The sequence below is a fragment of the Canis aureus genome, chromosome 1 (genome assembly GCF_053574225.1).
Source record: "Canis aureus isolate CA01 chromosome 1, VMU_Caureus_v.1.0, whole genome shotgun sequence".
Lineage (NCBI taxonomy): Eukaryota > Metazoa > Chordata > Mammalia > Carnivora > Canidae > Canis > Canis aureus.
The window spans coordinates 114,561,800-114,582,126 of NC_135611.1; the positions used below are offsets into that span (position 1 = coordinate 114,561,800).

The 20,327-nt window shown below is 45.0% G+C and overlaps 1 protein-coding gene and 1 pseudogene across 1 annotated transcript; one reads left to right on the plus strand and one right to left on the minus strand.

The window, feature by feature from the left end:
* Positions 1–4,213: 4,213 nt before the first annotated feature.
* On the minus strand, positions 4,214–7,135 carry IFNL1 (interferon lambda 1). The gene is made up of 5 exons (XM_077864078.1): positions 6,336–7,135; positions 5,999–6,070; positions 4,844–4,993; positions 4,661–4,738; positions 4,214–4,570 (listed from the first exon to the last, which is right to left on the minus strand). Exons 1-5 carry the CDS (start codon positions 6,504–6,506, stop codon positions 4,472–4,474), a joined length of 570 nt encoding a protein of 189 aa, XP_077720204.1. The 5' UTR covers positions 6,507–7,135; the 3' UTR covers positions 4,214–4,471.
* LOC144311848 (large ribosomal subunit protein eL36 pseudogene) lies at positions 6,505–12,122 on the plus strand (annotated as a pseudogene).
* Positions 12,123–20,327: the final 8,205 nt, after the last annotated feature.

Genomic DNA, 20,327 nt, shown 5'->3' on the forward strand with positions numbered 1-20,327 from the left:
CCCCTGCACTGACTGTAGTATCCAAGGCAATGTAATGCTTTGATTGGCCAGGTGGGGGGCCATGTGTGTCTGCGTTGTGTCCCAGGAGGAGAAGGGGTTACTAAAATACTATTAGGTTGAACCACATGAAATCTCCAGTTTTGTAGGTTAGAAATGGCAGACCATTGGCAGTTTCATACAATCAAACCTAAACAGTCACCAGAAAAGTAGGACGGGAAAGCTCGTAGGCCTATAAAGGCAATAGGAACCCCAATGGATCATGCAGAAGGATTTCTGAACAAGGTGATATTAGCTGAGACATAAGGGATGAATGGGAACTGGCCAGGGAAGACTTTGCGGTGGCAGGAGAGTAGTAGGACATGTCTCAGGTGCAGGGAACAGTTGATGCAGAAGCTATCATGAGGGGGGGCAAGGGAGGGCTTGCCACTGTGCTCTGGAGATGGAGTGCTCTGATTGAGCAAATCTGAGTCATGTGTTCAACCAAATGACAGAGTAGGAAAATGGGCTTAGGGATGCTTGGGTGGCTCAGTCAGCTAAGCGTCTGCCTTCAGTTCAGGTCATGATCTCAGGGTCCTGGGATCAAGCCCCACACAAGGGTTCCTTGCTCAGTGAGGGGGTTTACTTTTCCCTCTCCCTCTGCCCCTCTCCCTTCCCCCCACTTGTGTGCACTCTCTGTCTCTGTCTCTGTCTTTGTCTCAAATAAATAAAAATAAAAACCTTAAAAAAAAAAAAAAGGAAAACAGGGTTATTCCCCAAAGGAAAATTGAGGAGCTTTGCCAGGAGAAGTGGAAGCTAAACAGACAAAATCAAAATACATCCAGTTCAAAAATTTTTCTTAGGCCTTGGCATCTCCAAGAAGCGATTTGCAACCCTAATTCCAGCATTGCGATTGAAGAGGGCCCAATGCCAGAATTTAGATATTTCCTATATGATTCAAAAGTTTATTATTAAATATATACATATTTAATAATGTATAGTAATGTAATAAATATATATATATATTTAATAATGTAAGCTCTACACCCAGCATGGGGTTTGAACTCACGACCCTGAGATCAAGAGTCATATGCTTTACCAACTGAGCCAGCCAGGCACCCCATATTATCAAATATTAATTGACTACCGTCTCTAGGTTCTATGCTGGGTGTACAGAGATGGATTTGTGAGGATGCACCTGGCTGCGAAAGACAGAAAACCCAATTAACATGACTTAAGACATTTGGTAATCTCATTTAACAAGAAGTCTAGAGTTAGGAGGTTTGGGGGTTTGGTGCAAGGGCTCATCGATATTGCCAAGGACCCAATTTCCTACTCTTTAGTTCTACGTTCCTTAGGAGAATAGCTTCATACTCTAGGCTTGTTGCCTCTTGGTCACAAAATGGCCACCACAGCTCCAGATCTCACATTCTCATACTAGTGAACTAGGCAGGAAGGAAGGGAACACATGGAAGAGTTTTCACTGCATGAACGAAGAAAAAAATTCTTTTTTAAAAACCTTTTTTTTTTTTTTTTTTTTTTTTAATTCGTGAGAGACACACAGAGAGAGGCAGAGACAGAGGCAGAGGGAGAAGCAGGCTCCCTGTAGGGAGCCTGATCAGGGACTCAATCCCAGGACTCTGGGATCATGACCTAAGCCTAAGGCAGATGCTCAACCACTGAGCTACCCAGGTGCCCCGAAAATAATTCTAAAATAATAAGAGTAACAGGGGCATCTAACTCAGTATGCTAAGTGTCTGCCTTCAGCTTAAATCATGGTCCCAGGATCCTGGGATTGAGCCCTGCACTGGGCTCCCCGCTTGGCAGGGAGCCTGCTTCTCCCTCTCCCCTTCTTGTGCTTTCTCTCTCTCAAATAATAAATAAGATCTTAAAAAAATAAAGCAATAAACACAAGTTTAACCCATGCCAAGAACTGTTTTAAATTCCTTACATAAATTAACTAATTTAAGAAGCCCTTCAGTTGGATGGTCATCCCAAATTGCAAGGGAATCCTGAGAAACAGGTGTCAGGCAAAGGAGAAAGAAATTCATGCCATGGGCTGGGCAACTTCTATCTTTCTTGTCACTGATTTCTTTAGGCTTGGGAATGTGACTAAATTCCAGCCAATGAGGCAAGCATGCACATCCAATAGGGAGTTTCTCTGGAAGTTTTTCTTTGCTTTTATTTTATTTTATTTTATTTATTTATTTATTTATTTATTTATTTATTTGTTTGTTTGTTTATTTATTTATTTTTATTAAAAATTTTTTTAAAAAATATTTTATTTTAGGGCAGCCTGGGTGTCTCAACGCTTTAGCTCTGCCTTCGGTGCAGGGCGTGATCCTGGAGACCTGGGATCGAGTTCCACGTCAGGCTCCCTGCATGGAGCCTGCTTCTCCCTCTGCCTGTGTCTCTGCTTCTCTCTGTCTCTCTCTGTGTCTCTCATGAATAAATAAAGTCTTAAAAAATAAAAAAAAATTAAAAAGATTTTATTTTATTCATTCAAGACAGACACACAGAGAGGCAGAGACAGGCAGAGGGAGAAGCAGGTTCCCTGCAGGGAGCCCGATGTGGGACTCGATCCCAGGACCCTAGGATCACAACCTGAGCCGAAGGCAGATGCTCAACCACTGAGCCAACCAGCCAATAGCCAACCCTATTTTATTGGCTTAAAAAATATTTTATTTACTTATTTGAAAAAGAGAGAAAGAGTGCAGGCAAGCAGGGGGAGGGGCAGAGGGAGAGGGAGAGAAAGAATCCCAAGCAGACTCCGAGCAAAAGAGGATCCTGAGGCAGAGCTCGATCCCACAACCCCAAGATCACTACCTGAGCCAAAGTCAAGAGCCCGTAGTTAACTGACCGTGCCACCCAGGTGCCCTGGTTTTCGTTGCTTTTGAAAACTGTGGAAGAGGGGCACCTGGGTGACTTGTCCTCTTTAACTTCTTTCAAAATCGTTTTCTTTTTTAAAGATTTTATTTATTCATGAGAGACACACAGAGAGAGGCAGAGGCATAGGCAGAGGGAGAAGCGGGCTCCATGCAGGAGCCCGATGTGGGACTTGATCCCAGGACTCCAGGATCAGGCCCTAGGCTGAAGGCAGATGCTTAACCACTGAGCTACTCAGGCGTCCCAAGCACCCAACTCTTGATTTGAGCTCAGGTAGTGATGTCTGGGTTGTGGGCGTGAGCTGGGCATTGGGATTCCAACTCAGCCAAGAGTTGGCTTCTTTCCCTTTCCCTCTGCCCCTTCCCCCACTCACACTCTCTTTCCCTATCTCTGTATATAAATAAATAAATAAATAACTCTTTAAACAAAACAAAACTCTGGAAGGAGGATCAGGGTCCCAAACACTGGAGCAGAGGCAAGATATTCACATTGAGCCTTGTCCAAATTCGTGACCCACAGAATCTATGAGCAGGATAAAATGGTTGTCCTTTCATTTATTTATTTATTTATTTATTTATTTATTTATTTATTTATTTATTATTATTTTTTGGTTGTCCTTTTATTGCATTAAATCTGAGGTGGTTGGTTGTAACAGCTGGAGCTGTGGTTGCCATTTTGAGACCATGAGGCAGCCAGCATAAGAATCAGTCAACAGAAATAGAAAGAATTTGGTTCCCAATGCCATTATTTGGATAATGAATTAACCAGTTCTAGAACAGCCCGGCCTACTGACATTTTTTGTTATGCGTGATAATAAATTCATTTTTGCTTTACCCATTTGAGTTGGGTTTCTGATACTCATTATAGGATAAAGCATCTTAAAAAAAAAAAAAAAAAAAAAAGGATAAAGCATCTTGATTGATATAGACCTCCATCTGTCCTAGGTACCCATGGAGAAGAGCGACGTCCAGTTCACACAAGTAGGGATAGACAGAGAGGCATATAAGCATGTGCACACATGCACACAGAACTGCACACATATGAATTTGCCTTTATGCATCTGGTATCAGACTCAGGTTCAGGTAGACCCTCACTTAAATCTGTACACACACACAGTCACAGACGTCAGGTACACATATATATACACAGCCCGTTCTGCATTTTACTGACATCACAGACGCCAACACTCAGTCACAGACTCACAATTGTACACACACTCAAGAATTCACCTATCCCAGGGACACCTGGGTGGCTCAGTGGTTTGAGCACCTGCCTTTGACCCAGGGCGTGATCCTGGGGTCCCAGGATCAAGTCCCACATCAGGCTCCCTGCATGGAGCCTGCTTCTCTCTCTGCCTGTGTCTCTGTCTCTCTCTGTGTCTCTCATGAATAAATAAAATCTTACAAAAAAAAAAAAAAAAAGAATTCCCCCATTCCAGAAGGTTCCAATTCCTTATGGTTTATATGCACAAAAAAAAGTATAAAAGTAGAAAAACAAGGATTAGTTTTGGAGCTAGGTCAGTACTACAGCTCCATAAATAAGGGGTGAGAGGAAATAACTTAGGGTAGACCTGGGGTTTCATGCATAAATAAGGGGAGGGTCCTGGTCCTTAGACACACAGGTCTCCAACGGCGACACATTCCAGGTCCTTTTTGAGGAGGCGGAAGAGGTTGAAGAGGACAGAGGCTTCGAGGCAGCCTTGAGACTCCTGTGATAGGGGAACATGGTTGTCATTGCTGTGCATCCACCCATCCCTTACCCAGGGCCCCGGCATCCATCCCCCTCTCGAGTCACTCACCTTCTTTGAGGCCTCATGGAGCCGATGCAGCCAGGGGTGGAGGCGGCCTCGGGGCTGGGGGCCTGCTGGGGGCTGAGCCTTGACCCGTGGGCCGAGGAGGGTGGTGTGTGAGGCAGGGCCTGGGGCGGCGGGGTGAGGTCCCCTATGCCCAGAACCCACAGACAGGGCCCGGGTGCCCCGAGCACTCACACAGGCCTGGAGCTGGGAGTGGATGTGGCGCAGCGTGTGAAGGGGCTGGTCCAGGATGTCCCCCAAGGACCTGTCAGCCATGGTCTCCAGGACCTTCAGTGTCAAGGCCAGCTCAGCCTCCAAGGCCACAGGGCGCTCCCACACCTGAGGAGTGGTGACAAAGAACAGGCGAGGCGGAAAGGTGAGGAAGTATAGGCAAGAAGAAGGCCCCATTAAGTGGAGACAGGTTGGGGATGCCTGGGTGGCTCAGTGGTTGAGCGGCTGCTTTCGGCTCAGGGCATGATCCTAGGGTCCTAGGATCAAGTCCCGTATTGGACTCCCTGAAGGGAACCTGCTTCTCCCTCTGCCTGTGTCTCTGCCTCTCTCTCGGTGTCTTTCATGAATAAATAAATAAAATCTTAAAAAAGAATGGGGACAGGTTGGGAGTGCAGGTGATATGTGACACAGAATGGGAACAGGTGATGGGTCAGGTGAAAGGGAGGCAGGAGGAGGGAAGGCATGAGGAAAGATGCAGATGAAGGATACAGGTGAGGTGGAAACCCAAGGCAAGACACAGGTGAAAGAGTGAAATGGGACAAGTGGAAGGTGGCTCAGGGGGTCACAGAAGTTTGAAAAGACAGGACAGGGAAGCATGAAATGAGACAGGTTAAGGAAGCAGGTGGAGGAGGACAGTTGGATGCATAGGTGAAGAAGGAAGGAGGCGTGGACTCTGGGAAAGATCCTTGGATGACAGATGATGGGGGGCACAGGTGAGAGTCAGTGGTGAGGAGGACAGGTGGGAGGGGAGGAGGAGCGAATCAGCATTGAGAGTAGACAGTGACAAGCCGGCCACGGCAAAGGACTGGGTGGGAGATGGCCCCGGGAGAGAGAAGAGAAAAACAAGAAGCAATTAGGTAAGAGTGGAAGTAATGGGGACAAGTGAAAGAGATAGGGATGTGGGGAGAGACAGAAAGGCAATAGAAAGGGCCCTAAGGGAGGGATAGGGTCAGGGGAGCAGTTGAGGAAGGACAGGGAGTGGGGCAGAGGACTGGCAAGTTGAGACTAGAAAGAGAGGGAGAGGAACAGGTGAGATTAAGGCGGTGAAGGGCCACTTAGGGAGCAAGGGAGAGGGGCCAGGTGAGGGTAAAAGTGACCTCACTTCCAGCTCACCTGTAGCTGTCTCAGGTCCCGGTTTCTAGGGAAGAGGCGGGAGTTGCAACTCCAGTTTTTTAGTGAATATTCCTAGAGAGTAAGAGCAGAGGTTAGCCCACAATGGGGGTAGGGGGGGCGGTCTGGAGGCTAGCCCAGAGCAGCAGGGATGAAGGTTGGCCTTGCAGGAGGGCTTGGGTTTAATCCACAGCAGAAAGGACAGAGGTTACCCATAGCTGAGAAGCTAGAGGCTAGCCCACAGCAGGAGGATGGAGGTCGGCCCAGGCCCACAGTCCCAAGGCAGCAGCTGGTCCAAAGCAGGAGGAGTAGAGGTTAATCCATAACAATGGGGACTCACCAAAGCATCCTTGGCCTTCTTGAAAGCCTCCAGCTCCCTTGGTGACAGAGATTTGAACCTGCCAATGTCACAGCCCCTCCAGGCCGTGGTGGGCTTGGAAGTGGGGACAGGGCCTGCTCTGGCCAAGCTCAGGCCTGCAGTCACTAGCACCAGCACCCATGCAATGGCCATGGTCAGATGGTAACTGCTTTCCTGGCTGCATGGCTCTGCTTTTTAGCCAGGCTAAATGAGCAATCTTGGCTGATGTGTGTAAAGTGAAAAGGCAAATGAAATTGCGATTTTCACAATCACAGGTGTGGGTGGGGCCAGATGAGCCTGGAGCTGGCCCAAAAGGAAAGAGAAACTGAAATTCCAGCCCAGGAGCGATCTTAAGGAGTCTCAGACCTAGTTTAGGGGTTCCCAGAATTTGGGGAATCCACTGAATGAGGCCAAGGCAGGTAGAGGGATAGGAAGCCATCACAGCAGGGCAGGGACTGGGGCAGGGCGTGTGCGGTGAGGCTGCTTGGATGCGAGAGAGGGAGCTTCCCCCCATCGGTTTAAGCTTGTTCTGGGAACTCATTTTATGCTCTGAACATTCCCGTGGGTTGTTAATTTTGTGGTTGTCCCCATTTTACCATCCAGAAAACTGAGGCACAGGAAAGGAAGAAATGACCTGCCTGAGATCCCACAGCTGGGTCATGGCTGAGCTGCGTTCTGAACGGAGTCTCGTCTGCCTTCCCCCATTCTATAAACAGCCAGAGGAGAAGACGGGAACCTTTGGGAGTCACAGCCAGCAGCTCTCCTGTCTCTCCTTCTGGGTAGCATGAAAGGGCAGGGAACTCCTCGTTTGCTGGGGGCCAGAGAACTTGCTCGGGACCGGAGGGGCTGCCTGGGGAGAAGGCAGTGAGGAGGGCTTCCAGAAGGCAGACAGAGTCTGGTTGCCTTGTTATCATCACCCCCCAAGGTAATAATAATTGTGTAGCAGGTAGGGAATTGCTTTGATGTGCAGGCACTTCATATTTTTTCATTCCTTTATTTTTTTTCTTGGCCCTTAGGTGCAGAGAGTTATTAATCATACTCTTCAGATTATAACATAGAATCACAATTGGCCCATGAAAGACTCTCTAAGGTTCTCCCCCACCTTTCCCGTACCCGTTCCTCACTCCCACCCCACCTACCCACAGGTACCCACTTTAATGCACTTGCTATATAGCTGCAAAGATGTATCTTTATAATTTGTGATTTTGTGTGTGTACATGTATTTCCAATCTATATAAATGGGATTGTGTTATAAATTTCCTTCTAACTCTTCCTTTAAAAAAAATAGCAGTGTGTTTCTGAGGTCTCTCCAGATAGTGGTATACACCGAGTCCTCTGTAACTGCTACATTATATTGCATGGTGTGCCCACAGTCCTCTTACTTATCTACTGCCCCAGTGATGGACACTTAGGTTGTCTTTAGCTCCCCATCACCATAAGGCTCATACATATCCTCTTAGTGGGAGGTTTTCTAGGATATACCATAGCACCCCAGTTGGTGCCCCCCACCATATCCCCTCAGCTCATTTTTTTCACTCACTTGTAGATCTGGTGGGTAGCTCTTGAACACCTTGACAGCTTCTCACCTTATATGCCTGTAATCTTTCTTCTCCTTCTGCGGTCTTTCTCCTGCCCGCCGGCAGAACAGACTGGAAGGGCCAGGATTAATTCTCCCAAGGGGCAATCTTCTACCAGGGAGTGTTAGGAGCTGGTAAATAAATATTTTTTCTTCCCTTTTTCTTAGTGGTTGATTCTAAGGTGTGTTCTGCATGACTCCTCAAGTGCCTGGAGGGTCCCGCCCAGTAGGAATGAGCTCTAGTTGCTCATAACAGTCACCCTTTCAGGGCTGGGACTAGTGTGGGAAAACAGGGTGGCTGGGGGATCACTCTCAGTTTTAGGCAAATGCGCTGGTGCCTGGCTTGCCTCATAGTAGCCCAGACCCTGCACCATTTTTGGCTTTTTCCCCTTCAGTCCCAATTTCCTTGCTGACTTGTGTTTCCTGGGGCTACCTCCCAGATAAACCCTCTGTCCCCTTGGATTAGGGCATGCTTTGGGGAGACTCCAAATTAAGATATATATTCAGAGTAGCATTTCTGGGGCACAGGGTATACCTGAACTTATATTGTCTGGTTGGCACTGTTCAATAGAACTTTCTGCAAGGTTGGATGTGTTCTGTCTGTGCTGTCCAATACAGTAACCACCAGCCACATGGGGCTATTTAGTGCTTAACATTTGGCTAGTGGGGGATCCCTGGGTGGCGCAGCGGTTTGGCGCCTGCCTTTGGCCCAGGGCGCGATCCTGGAGACCCGGGATCGAATCCCACATCGGGATCCTGGTGCATGGAGCCTGCTTCTCCCTCTGCCTATGTCTCTGCCTCTCTCTCTCTGTGACTATCATAAATAAATAAAAATTAAAAAAAATTAAAAAAAAAACATTTGGCTAGTGGGGTTTTCTTTCGTTTTTCTTTAATTCATTAATTAAATTATTTTTTAAAGATCTTATTTATTTATTTGACAGAGAGCTCTCATGTGAGTGGGGGAGGGGAGAGGGAGAGGGAATCTCAAGCCGACCAGAGGGCAGAACCGAAGGCAGAGCTCCATCCCACGACCGCAAGATAACATCCTACACCCAAATAAAGAGTCCAATGCTCAACTGACTAAGCCACGCAGGTGCCCCTCATTTTTCTTTAATTTAAATTGAATTGTTGTATGTGGCTGGTGACTACCACAATAAGCAGTGCAGTCCTAAATACTCATCCATTGCTTTCCCAAATAGTTGCAACTGCATCCCTCACTCCAGAAGTGCTCCAGAGTTCCAATATCCAGGCATTAATAGGACCTCCTCAACACTTGGCTCTGATCTAAATGATGAGGCCATGAGCTTTGATTATGAGCCTGATGCAAAATAGATGAGAGTTGTGACATTGTAGGAAGAGTAAATTGCATGTGGAAACAATGTAAATACTTTGCAGTCAGAAGGAAGACTGCAATAGTTTGGACACAGGTCTTCAAAACTTTTGAAATGTTTCTGTTCCCTTCCCTTGAATCTGGGTTGGCCTTAGTAGCTCATGTATAGCCATAGGTGCTGCATGACCTCTGAGTCTAAGTCAAAAAAAGCCATTTTGGTTGGTTTTCTTGAGACTCTCACTCAGGAGGAAGGCTAGCTGTCATGTGAGGATGACCACCTTGTGACCACCATGCTCCCAACTTCATTAGGCATCAACTGCCAGCCACGTGGATAAGCTATCTCAGACATCTAGCCCAGCTCTCAGTTCCCTGAAACTATGGTTGGGGCTCATCACCAGCAATCCCCACCCCATCAAGAGCCCTAACGCCATTTTACAATAACTATATGACAGATTATTCAAAACTCTAAAAATTGTGATTGAGCCACTTTGCAAAGTGAGTGGTACTGGGGATGTGTAAACAGAGCTCTGATTATTGCCCCAGCAGTACCACGTTTAAAAAGGAATTATAGGGGCACCTGGGTAGCTCAGTCGGTTAATCATCTGCTTTCAGCTCAGGTCATGATCTCGGGACCCTGGGATGGAGTGCCACGTTGGGCTTCTCTGCTGATCCCCCTGCTTGTGCTCTTTCTCTCTCTCTCTCTCTCTCTCTGTCAAATAAAGAAATAAAATCTTTAAAAAAAAAAAAAAAAAGAATTTCAGTCTCACAATACCCTAAACATCCAGGGTACAAGAGAAAATAATTTATTATACTCAATATTTCAAAAATCAGGAAAATCTTAAATAGAATGGAAAAAGCCAATAAGTAGATGCTAACACCAAGATGATATAGATAATGAAATTTTCTGACAAGAATTTTAAAGTAATTTGTAAAAATGCTTCAAGGAGCAGTCATGAACCCTCTTGAAAAAATTTATTATTTTTTTTCGAGAAAAAATGTAAAAATACAGAGTCTTAGGAGCACCTGGGTGGCTCAGTCAGTTAAGCATCCAAATCTTAATTTTGGCTCAGGTCATGATCTCAGAGTTGTGAGATCAAGCCTCTTGTCAGGCTCAATGCTAGGCATGGAGCCTACTTAAGATTCTCTCCCTCTCTCCTTCTGCACCCCCCTCCAAAAAATATAGTCTCAGAAGGAATTAGAAGACAAATAGCTGGATGGAAAATTTATTTATTTATTTATTAAAGATTTATTTATTTATATTTATGATAGACACAGAGAGAGAGAGAAAGAGGCAGAGGAGGGAGAAGCAGGCTCCTTGCCAGGGGCCCGACGTGGGACTCGATCCCGGGACTCCAGGATCACGCCCTGGGCCAAAGGCAGGCGCCAAACCGCTGAGCCACCCAGGGATCCCCTGGATGGAAAATATAGAACTGAAAATACAATAACTGAAATAAAACTCATTGGAAGAAGCTTATTCTTCTCCATGGAAGAATGGATATGAGAGGAAAAAGCTGGTGATCTGATAATAGCTCAATAGAAATGATCCACTCTGGGGCACCTTGGTGGCTCAGTTGGTTAAGCATCTGCCTTTAGCTCAGGTCATGATCTTAGAGTCCTGAGATCCAGCCCTGCATTGGGCTTCCCACTTACTGGGGAGTCTTCTTGAGATTCTCTTTCCCTCTCCTTCTGTCCCTCCCCCAGCTTGCACCTTCCCCACACTCAAATAAGTAAAAATCTTTAAAAAGAAAAGAAAAGAAGTCATCCACTCTGAACAACAGGGAATAAATAGATCGAAGTCTACACAAAAGATAAGTAGATTTTTTTTTTTTTAATTTAAAAGGTACCTCTTTAGACAAAAGGAGCTTCAGGGACTTTTGGGACAATAACAAAATATCTAATATTCACATCATTGAAGTTCCAGGAGGAGAACAGAGAGAAAAAAAAATTGGGGCACTTGGGTGGCTCAGCCGATTCAACATCTGCCTCCCGCTGGAGTCATGATCTCAGAGTCCTGGGACTGAGCCCAAATGGGGCTCCCTGCTCAGTGTGGAGTATGCTTCTCCCTCTCCCTCTGCTGCTGCCCCTGCTTGTGCGTTCTCTCTCTCTCTCTCTCAAATAAATAAATAAAATCTTAAAAAGTATATTTGAAGAAAGGGCAGGCCAGGTGGCTCAGCGGCTTAGTGCTGCCTTCAGTCCAGGGCATGATCCCGGAGACCCGGGATCGAGTTCCATGTTGGGCTCCCTGCATGGAGCCTACTTCTCCCTCTGCCTGTGTCTCTGCCTCCCTCTCTCTCTCTGTCTGTCTCTCATTAATAAATAAAATCTTTAAAAAATATGTGTGTGGGTGTATATATATTTGAAGAAATAATGGCTGAAATATTGCATATTTGGTAACTACATAAACCTACAGATTCAAGAAGCTGAATAAATCCCAAATAGGATAAATGCAAAGAAAGCCACATCATAATCAAACTTCTGAAAACTAAGGACGAAGACTCTTGTTAGGAGCCAGCGTTCTGTTGCAGGAGCCACCGAGGAGCAGCAGCCACAGCTCTGCGCTACCCTATGGAGAGGGCCTCGACAACGCAAGCAAAGTGATTAAGAATATGAGCAAGCCGAGGCATAGCCACCGCCGCAGGCGCCCCACCAAGCACACCATGTTCATGCAGGATGTGATCTGAGAGGTGTATGGTTTCGCCCATATGAGTGACGTTCCATGGAGCTGCGCAAGGTCTCCAAGGACAACTGTGTCTTAAGTTCTTCAAGAAAAGGGTGGAGACACACACCCATGCCAAGAGAAAAGAGAGAAGAAATGAGCAATGTCTGAGAAGCTACAAAGAAGGCAGCAATCCAGAAGGACTGAACCCCTCCCCTCTGTATATAATAAAGACTTTTTGGAATTTGAAAAAAGAAATAAAGAAAGGAACCAAAGAGAAATGACACATAACATTTTATAGGGCAACAGTTGTTGGACTGATCGTAGATTTCTCTTCAGAATCCATGGAGGCCAGGAGAAAGTGGCGGTTTTCATTAAAAAAAAAAAAAAAAAAAGGTATTTATTTGAGAGAGAGAGAGAGCGCGCACAAGCGAGGGGGTGAGGGTGGGCAGAGGGAGAAGCAGACTCCTAACTGAGCAGGGAGCCCAATGCAGGGCTAAATCTCAGGATCCTGGAATCATGACCTGAGCCAAGATGCTTAACTGACTGAACCACCCAGCGCCCCAAGTGGCACATTTTTCAACTGCTGAAAGAAAAGAACTGTTAACACAGACTTCTTTATTTAGTGAAGATATTCTTTAGGAAAGAAGGTGAAATAAAGGCATTTTTAAGTGAAGTAAACTAGGAAAAATTGTTACCAGCAGACTTGTATTAAAAGAATTGTTGACATTCTTTAAACAGAAAGAAAATGAAAACCAAAGGAAACTTAGAATACCAGCAATGAAGAAAGGTGTATAGAATGGGTAAGTATGTAAGTAAATATAATAGACTATTCTCCTTGGAAGTTTTTAAAAATAATGCTGAATGTTTGAAAGCAAAGTATTATACTACTGTCTGATGTTATTCTCAATGTATTTTAAGAGATATTTAAGATAGTTATGTATTAGTCTGTATAACTTATACAGACTAATTATATATTAGTCTGTATAAAGCAGAGAGGGTAAAGGGACCTGAATAGTAATATTTCTGAATTTCATTTGAAGTGGTAAAATGTCAATAATAAAACATCATGATAAGTTATATTTATATGTATATTGAAATCCTAGAGCAACCACTAAAAAAGCCTACACCAAGAGACATATGCAAAATCACCACTGATAAAACAAAACGAAACACTAAAAATTGCCCAGGTAATTCACAGGAAGGCAGGAGAAAGGAAAGCAAATATTGAAAAATAAAAGGAACAGAAAAAAAATGGCAGACTTCAGTGCTATCATATTAATAATTACCTTAAATGTCAAGGGTGCCTGGATGGCTCAGTTGGTTAAGTGTCTGACTCTTGATTTCAGCCCAGGTCATGATCTCAGGGTTGTGAGGTCAAGTCCCCTGTCAGGCTCTGTGCTGAGTGTGGAGCCTGCTTGAGGTTCTCTCTTTCCCTTTCCCCTTGCTCCTCCCTCACTGCTCATGTGCACTCTCTCTAAAAAATAATAATGAAATAAAATAAAATCTTTAAAAAATTACATTAAATGTAAATGGTCTATATGTATGTTTGACAGAGTTTTTGACTTGACATTCAAAGCATGATCTTTTAAAAAAATGAAAAGGATCAATTAGACTTTATCAAAATTAAAACTTACTCTGTGAAAGACTGTTAAGAGGACAAGAAAATAAGTAACTGACTAGAAAATATTAGCAAACTATATATCTGATAAGGACTGGTATCCAGAATATTTTTTAAAACTCTCAAGGGGCACCTGGGTGGCACAGTTGGTTAAGCATTTGACTCTTGGTTTTGGCTCAAGTGGTGATCTCAGAGTCATAGGATTGAGCCCCATGTATGGCTCCATGCTCAGTTCAGAGCCCACTTGAGATTCTCTCTCCTTCCCTCTCATACTCACCTTCTCTCCCTCTTTCTTTAAAAATAAATAAATTTTTAAAAACTCTCAAACTCATCCATTTAAAAAATTCAAAAATCCAATTAGAAAATTGACAGAAAAAAAAAGAGAAAAAAAAAAACAGAAAAAAAAAAAGAAAAAAAAAAAGAAAATTGACAGAAGACATTGACATTTCATTAAAAAGACTATTCGGATGGCATATGAATACAAAGAAAAGATGTCAGTATTGCTTACCATTAGGGAAATGCAGATTAAATGGTGAATAACCACTACACACCTATTAGTGTGGCTAAGTATAATAATACTGATTAGACCATTATTAAAAAAAAATACTGATTAGACCAAATACTGGTGAGGATTCAAAGAAACTGGAACTCTCATACATTGCTGGTGGGAATGTAAAATGGTACAGCCCCTCTAGAAAACAGTTGGCAGCTTCTTAAAAAGTTACACAAACACTTATACTGCATACTCCATAATCACACTCACGGGCATTTTATCCTGGAGGAGTAAAAATGAATGTTGACACAAAAATCTAATATGAATATTCATAGCACTTTTTAAAAAGATTTTATTTATTTATTCATGAGAGACAGAGAGAGAGAGAGAGAGGCAGAGACACAGGCAGAGGGAGAAGCAGGCTCCATGCAGGGAGCCTGACGTGGGACCCCAGGATCACACTCCAGGGCCAAAGGTGGTGCTAAACCCCTGAGCCACCCCGACTGCCCACTTTTTTTTTTTTAAAGTACGCTCCATGCCTAATATGGGTCTGAACTCATTTACCCAGAGCTCAAGAGTCACATACTCTTACAACTGAGCCAACCAAGTGCCCCACCCCTTATGGCACTTTTAATAGCTCATTAAACTCTTAGTACTAGCTAAACTATTTGATATTAGTAATTTATAGTAACCCCAAGCTAGAAACAATCCACTTTTCCTTCAACAGGTGAACAGCTAAGTATTCCATTATTGACACATCTGTACAATGGAATAGTATGCAGCAATAAAAAGGAAGGGACTAGAGAGGCACACAAGTTGGATGGCTTTTAAGAATGTTGTACTGAATGAAGAAAGCCAATCTCAAAAGGTTACATGCTATATAATTCCATTTATATAACATTCTTACAACAACAAGAGTATAGAGATGAAGAACAGATTGGGAGTTGTCAGGGGTAAGAGCAGATGGATGGTGTGACTGTAAAGGGGTGGCCCTTGGGTGTTTCTTCTGAGTGAGAAGATATCTTTATATCTTGATTGTGATGTTTATTTATACATGTGATAAAATGTCACTGAATCATACACAAAAACATACAAAAAAGAAATGAATGCATTTGACAGCTGAAGTCCCAGTAAGGTCTGTAATCTAGTTAATTGTATTGTGACAATGTCAGGTTCCTAGTTTTGAGAGTGGGCTATAGTTACATGATGGATTCAGGAAACTTCTCTGAAGTATTTTTACAACTTCTTATAAGTTTTCAGTGTTTAAAATAAAAAAAGTCAAGTTAGGGATCCCTGGGTGGCGCAGCGGTTTGGCGCCTGCCTTTGGCCCAGGGCGCGATCCTGGAGACCTGGGATCGAATCCCACGTCAGGCTCCCGGTGCATGGAGCCTGCTTCTCCCTCTGCCTGTGTCTCTGCCTCTCTCTGTCTCTCTCTCTGTGTGACTATCATAAATAAATGTTTAAAAAAATTGAAAAAAAAATAAAAAAATAAAAAAAAGTCAAGTTAAAGTTGATAAAAATGTACTAAAAGAAAAAAAATGATCCCATGCTTGTTTTTCCATTCAGCTGATATTATTTCCATTTCTTTCTTACTTCCCTCTCCACCCCTCCGTTTCCCACTCGAACCCCCTAAGATAACCATTGTTAACTCACAACTTTCTCTATACTTCTAGCAAATGCAGGTTCATGCCACTTACTCTTGTTGTTACTTTTACAAAAGTGTTGTCAATCATATGGAATACATTTTTCTGCAATTTGCCTTTCTTGCTTTGCAATGGTCCTGAAAATGGCCAAACTCGACCTGGGTGGTCTGGGTAGGTCTGGGTGAAGGGATACAGGACACAGGTTCCACGTGGGGGTGCGAAGAGCTGCATCAGGGGACCCTGAGTGGGGTCTCAACCCCACTCCCACTGCCCACCCTTCACATGGTGACACCTTGGATTCGCTGATGTGTCTCTCAGGACCCCCACTGCAGTGTCGGTGGGGGAGGAGACCCTGAGAGAAAACACAGGGGTGCGTTCTCAAGGGCAGACAGTGAGACATGGGCAGAAAGGGGCACTTTGGGTCACTTAAGGGTGGAGGAGGTGGACTGGCTCCACCAGCTTTCAGCTCTTACTGTAGAACCTCATTCCACCCCAGATCCCAATCCCAGGAGACTTCCATCTTCTACACAGCTGTTTCTATATCCTCCTCCCCACCTCTTGCTCATCTCTTCCATGCAGGTCTGAGACATCCCGCTGCCTCCCAAGTCCCATCCCCGCTCTGAGGTCCAGAGCTCCGACCTCACTCCAGGGCACTCAGAAGCCCTGAGGGCCACCCAGGGTCCTGGGTGGGAAACAAGCAGCCCCTGTCAGCAAAAAGGATATGAGAGAAGAGACAAATGGAGAGTAAGTAAAGATGGACAGATTAGAACAACAGAGGTGGAGGACTAAAGATAAAGGGGGAGATCTGTGAGGAGTGACTGAGGAGAGAACAAGGAGGCAAGACAGGTGAAGGGAGGGATCGCTGGATAAGAACAGGTGAGAACCTTAAATGTAGGGAGGGGCTGGGTGTTGGGACAGGAGAGTGAGAGAATCCAAGGCAAGTTAGGAGAGGGAGAGAGGTGAGGGTGGACAGGTTAGAGAGGCTGATGAGGAGAGCCAGATGACAGGGCCGGGTGAGGCAGAGAGCTAAGACTCCCATTGGACTCTGCTCCTTCTCTCTGACTTGCTCCTTGCCTCTGTCTGCCATCTGGGCCACTCAAGTACATGTCCTCAGGTCTCTGTTCAGCCTGCTTGTAGGTCTCCTTCTCACCAATCACCTATTCCCTCCACCTGACCCCGCTGTTCAGCTCAGCTTTGCCCTTCACATGTATCTTTAAGCAACCCTAGCTCCTCACTTGCTGCAGCGTACCCAGTGTCAGATCCTGTGGAGGGTGGGAGCCATGGACCACTAAGTACCTAAGAATTCTTCCATCCATTCTCTCATCAAATATTACTGAGCCCCTACTCTGTGCCCAGGATGACCAAGTGTTAACTGTTTTGATCCCTCAGCATGGAGTGGTTTTAAGGACAGTGGCAGGGCAGGAGGGGCCTCAATCCACAGGATGAGCAATAGTAAGAGCTCTGTGAGAGAGTCCACAGAGGACCAGAGAGAGGCATGCCTGGAGTGGGAGTGACAGAGTTGAGTCTTCAGCAGGACAGACAGGAAATCATAAGCCATCATAGATGGCTACATTAGAATGTTTACCTTATACTAACCACTATTCTAAATATGTCCCCTTTTGAGGCATCTGGGTGGCTCAGTCAGTTAAGTATCTGACTCTGGGTTTCGGCTCAGGTCATGATCTTGCAGTCCGTGGGATCGAGCCCCACATTGGGTTCTGCACTCAGTGCAGAGTCTGCTTTAGATTCTCTCTCTCTCAAATAAATAAATAAAATATTTTAAAAAAATACATCCCACTTTTCAGATGAGGGATCAGGCACAGTGAAGTCAAGTCATCTGTTTCAGGCCAAGAACCTAGTAGGTGGTGGAGTCAGATTCAAATACTGGTTTGCTTAATCCCAGAGCTTGCCTTCGTAATCCCCATGAAGAAGATTCGCCAAGGTGATAGCCCTTTCTCTTGATGCCTGATGACGAGAACCTCACAATACAGCAGCCTCTTCCCAGGTTTGTGGGTTCCTGAAGGTGTCACCAGGACCAGGACTGGACCTATGGTCCTACTTGTTGGATGGACGGACTAAAGAGATAAGGACATGGAAGGGAGAGGGGAGGCAGGATTGGCCATGAGTTGGAGTGGATGGATGGATGGATGGATGAGGAGATGGATGGATGGATGAAGAGATGGATGGGTGAATAGTTGCTCAGGGGAGGAAAGTCACCTCACCTAGCTTTGCCTCTAATATCTAGCCGTATAAACAAACAATTGCTACTTCTTTTCTGTGTGTGTGATTTTTCTTGGAGCCTCAGTTTCCCCCATTGGGTTCAGCTTTTGATTTCTTGTGTTGCAGTCTGTGGCACTTTGCTGCTGTTTTCGGGCTCTGGCCCCCAGCTTGGTATCTGCATCTCAATTTCATTCTGTTTCCACACTTATCTACATCTCCATAGCTCCTGGGGCCCCAAGGGGCAGGTTTTAGCCCTGCTTAGTGTTTCTTATCTTTGGCTGCATATTAGAAAAACTTGTGGAGCTGACAAGAGCTGACAATAACAACAAAATCAGCGAACGTTTATTTGGTGCATATCTTATGCTAAGCACTGTTATACTTGGGTTAACTCATTTAATGCTTACTATGATCTTATGAAGTAGTGATTACTGTTACCCCCACTTTACACATGAGGAAACTGAGGCTTCAAGAAGACACTTCCAAATCCCACAGTTAGGGCAGCCCTGGTGGTCTGCGGTTTAGCGCCGCCTTCAGCCCAATGTGTGATCCTGGAGACCCGGGATCGAGTCCCACATCGGGCTCCCTACATGGAGCCTGCTTTTTCCTCTGCCTGTGTCTCTGCCTCTCTCTCTGTGTCTCTCATGAATAAATAAATAAAATTTTAAAAAATCCCACAGATCCCAAATCTCCCTACCTTAATAATAGGTAGAACTGAGATTGAACTTAATGCTCCTTAAACTTTCAACAAGTGTATAAATCACCTGAGGATTTTGTTAAAATGCAGTTTCTGATTCATAGGTCGGGGACAGGGCCCAAGATTCTGCATTTCTAACACTCTCCCAAGGCGATGCCAATCATCTGTGATCACACTCTTGGGAGCAAGAGTTTTAACTACCTCTTGGTGTAGAGCAGGGATTCTCAAAGTGCGGTTCTTGGACCAAAAGCATCAACTTCCCCTAGGAACTTGTCAGAGATGCTCATTGTCTGAACTACAGAATCAGCGATTCTGGGAATAGGTTCCAGCAATCTATGTGCTAGCAAGACTTCCAGGTGATTCCAATGCCTACTAAAGTCTGAGAACCACTGAATAGTGTGTAATCATTAAGACCAGGGGAACCTCTGGGACTGTGGCTCAAACATTGGTATCTTGAGAGTTCTCCAGATGACTGTAAAGCAAGCAAAGCCCATGAACCACTGGATTGGCTGGGGGGACAATACTAGTTTACATAAGTGAAGCAAATGCACCATCTGAATTTAGAATTTGCAGGCACGGTTTGGGCAGGACTGGAAGGCCAGGTGGGCAGTGGCCAGGATGTGAGAGATGAGGGATTGAATTTGAAAGAGAAACTGAAAGGAGGCTAGAGCAGGGAGCCTGGAATTCTTTGAAAAGAGACTCCTGGACTGGTAAATCCTTAGAACCTTGGAGCTGGTGGTAGAGAGGGAAGTTATCTTGAGTCCATGCCCTATTTTCCTGTAAGGGGGCAGAAGTTTTTAAAGAAACTGGGACATGGCAGAGGCATTTCTTGGAATCTCAGGAGACACATGAAGGGTTTTAGAGGTGGGATCCCAGAACAAAGATGATGGGTTTACATACATTGTCCCAAACACACCCCATAGTAAATAGGGATGACAGTAGTACATGAAATGTGCAAAATGCTTTATACCCGTGATTATACAGACACCTCATGATGACCCTCTCCAGTATTGATGAATTGAGGCTTCATTGCAACCATCAAGTCATCCACATATCTCTCTTTCCCTCTTTTTCTCCCTTTCTATGTCTCTGCCACTCTGTCTGTCTTTCTCCCATATGTTCATCAGCAAATCCCACTGGCTCTACTTCCAAAGTGTTTCCAAATTCACCCACTTCTAATCCTCTTATCCCCATCCTGCCCTGTCTGTGGATATCTCCTACCCAGGCAATCACAGCAGCCCCCTCCCTGATCCCCCCAGGTCCTCCCCACCAGTCTGTGACTGTCCACATACAGCCAGAAATGATGTCCCCCCTCTGTTCAAATCACCTCTCATGCCTAACAAAGCCCTTTGAGGGCTCACCCCTTCAGGCCTTCTAATCTCATCTACCTCTTCACCCCCCTCCTCTACCAGATGGCTTCACTGCTGTCTCTTGAACAAGCTCCTTTCTCCCTATAGGTGTCAGGCTCTTAGTTGCATACAACAGGATCCAACTGGATAGTTTGAGCAAAGACATGTGATAAGGACATTGAGAGGTTCACGGATTATCAGAGAGGGCAGAGAGGCAGATTATGAAGCTAATAACCTAGAAAAATCCCTAACTGCACCACAAGGGTCTCTGGGGGGAAGAGCCCTGTACCTGCTGCTTAGAATCTGTCAGGACCAGACTCTAGTAGCATCCTTCACAACCTTCCCCAAAGAACTAGAGGCTTCTGTTGCAGAGGCCACCAGGTGACTGCTCT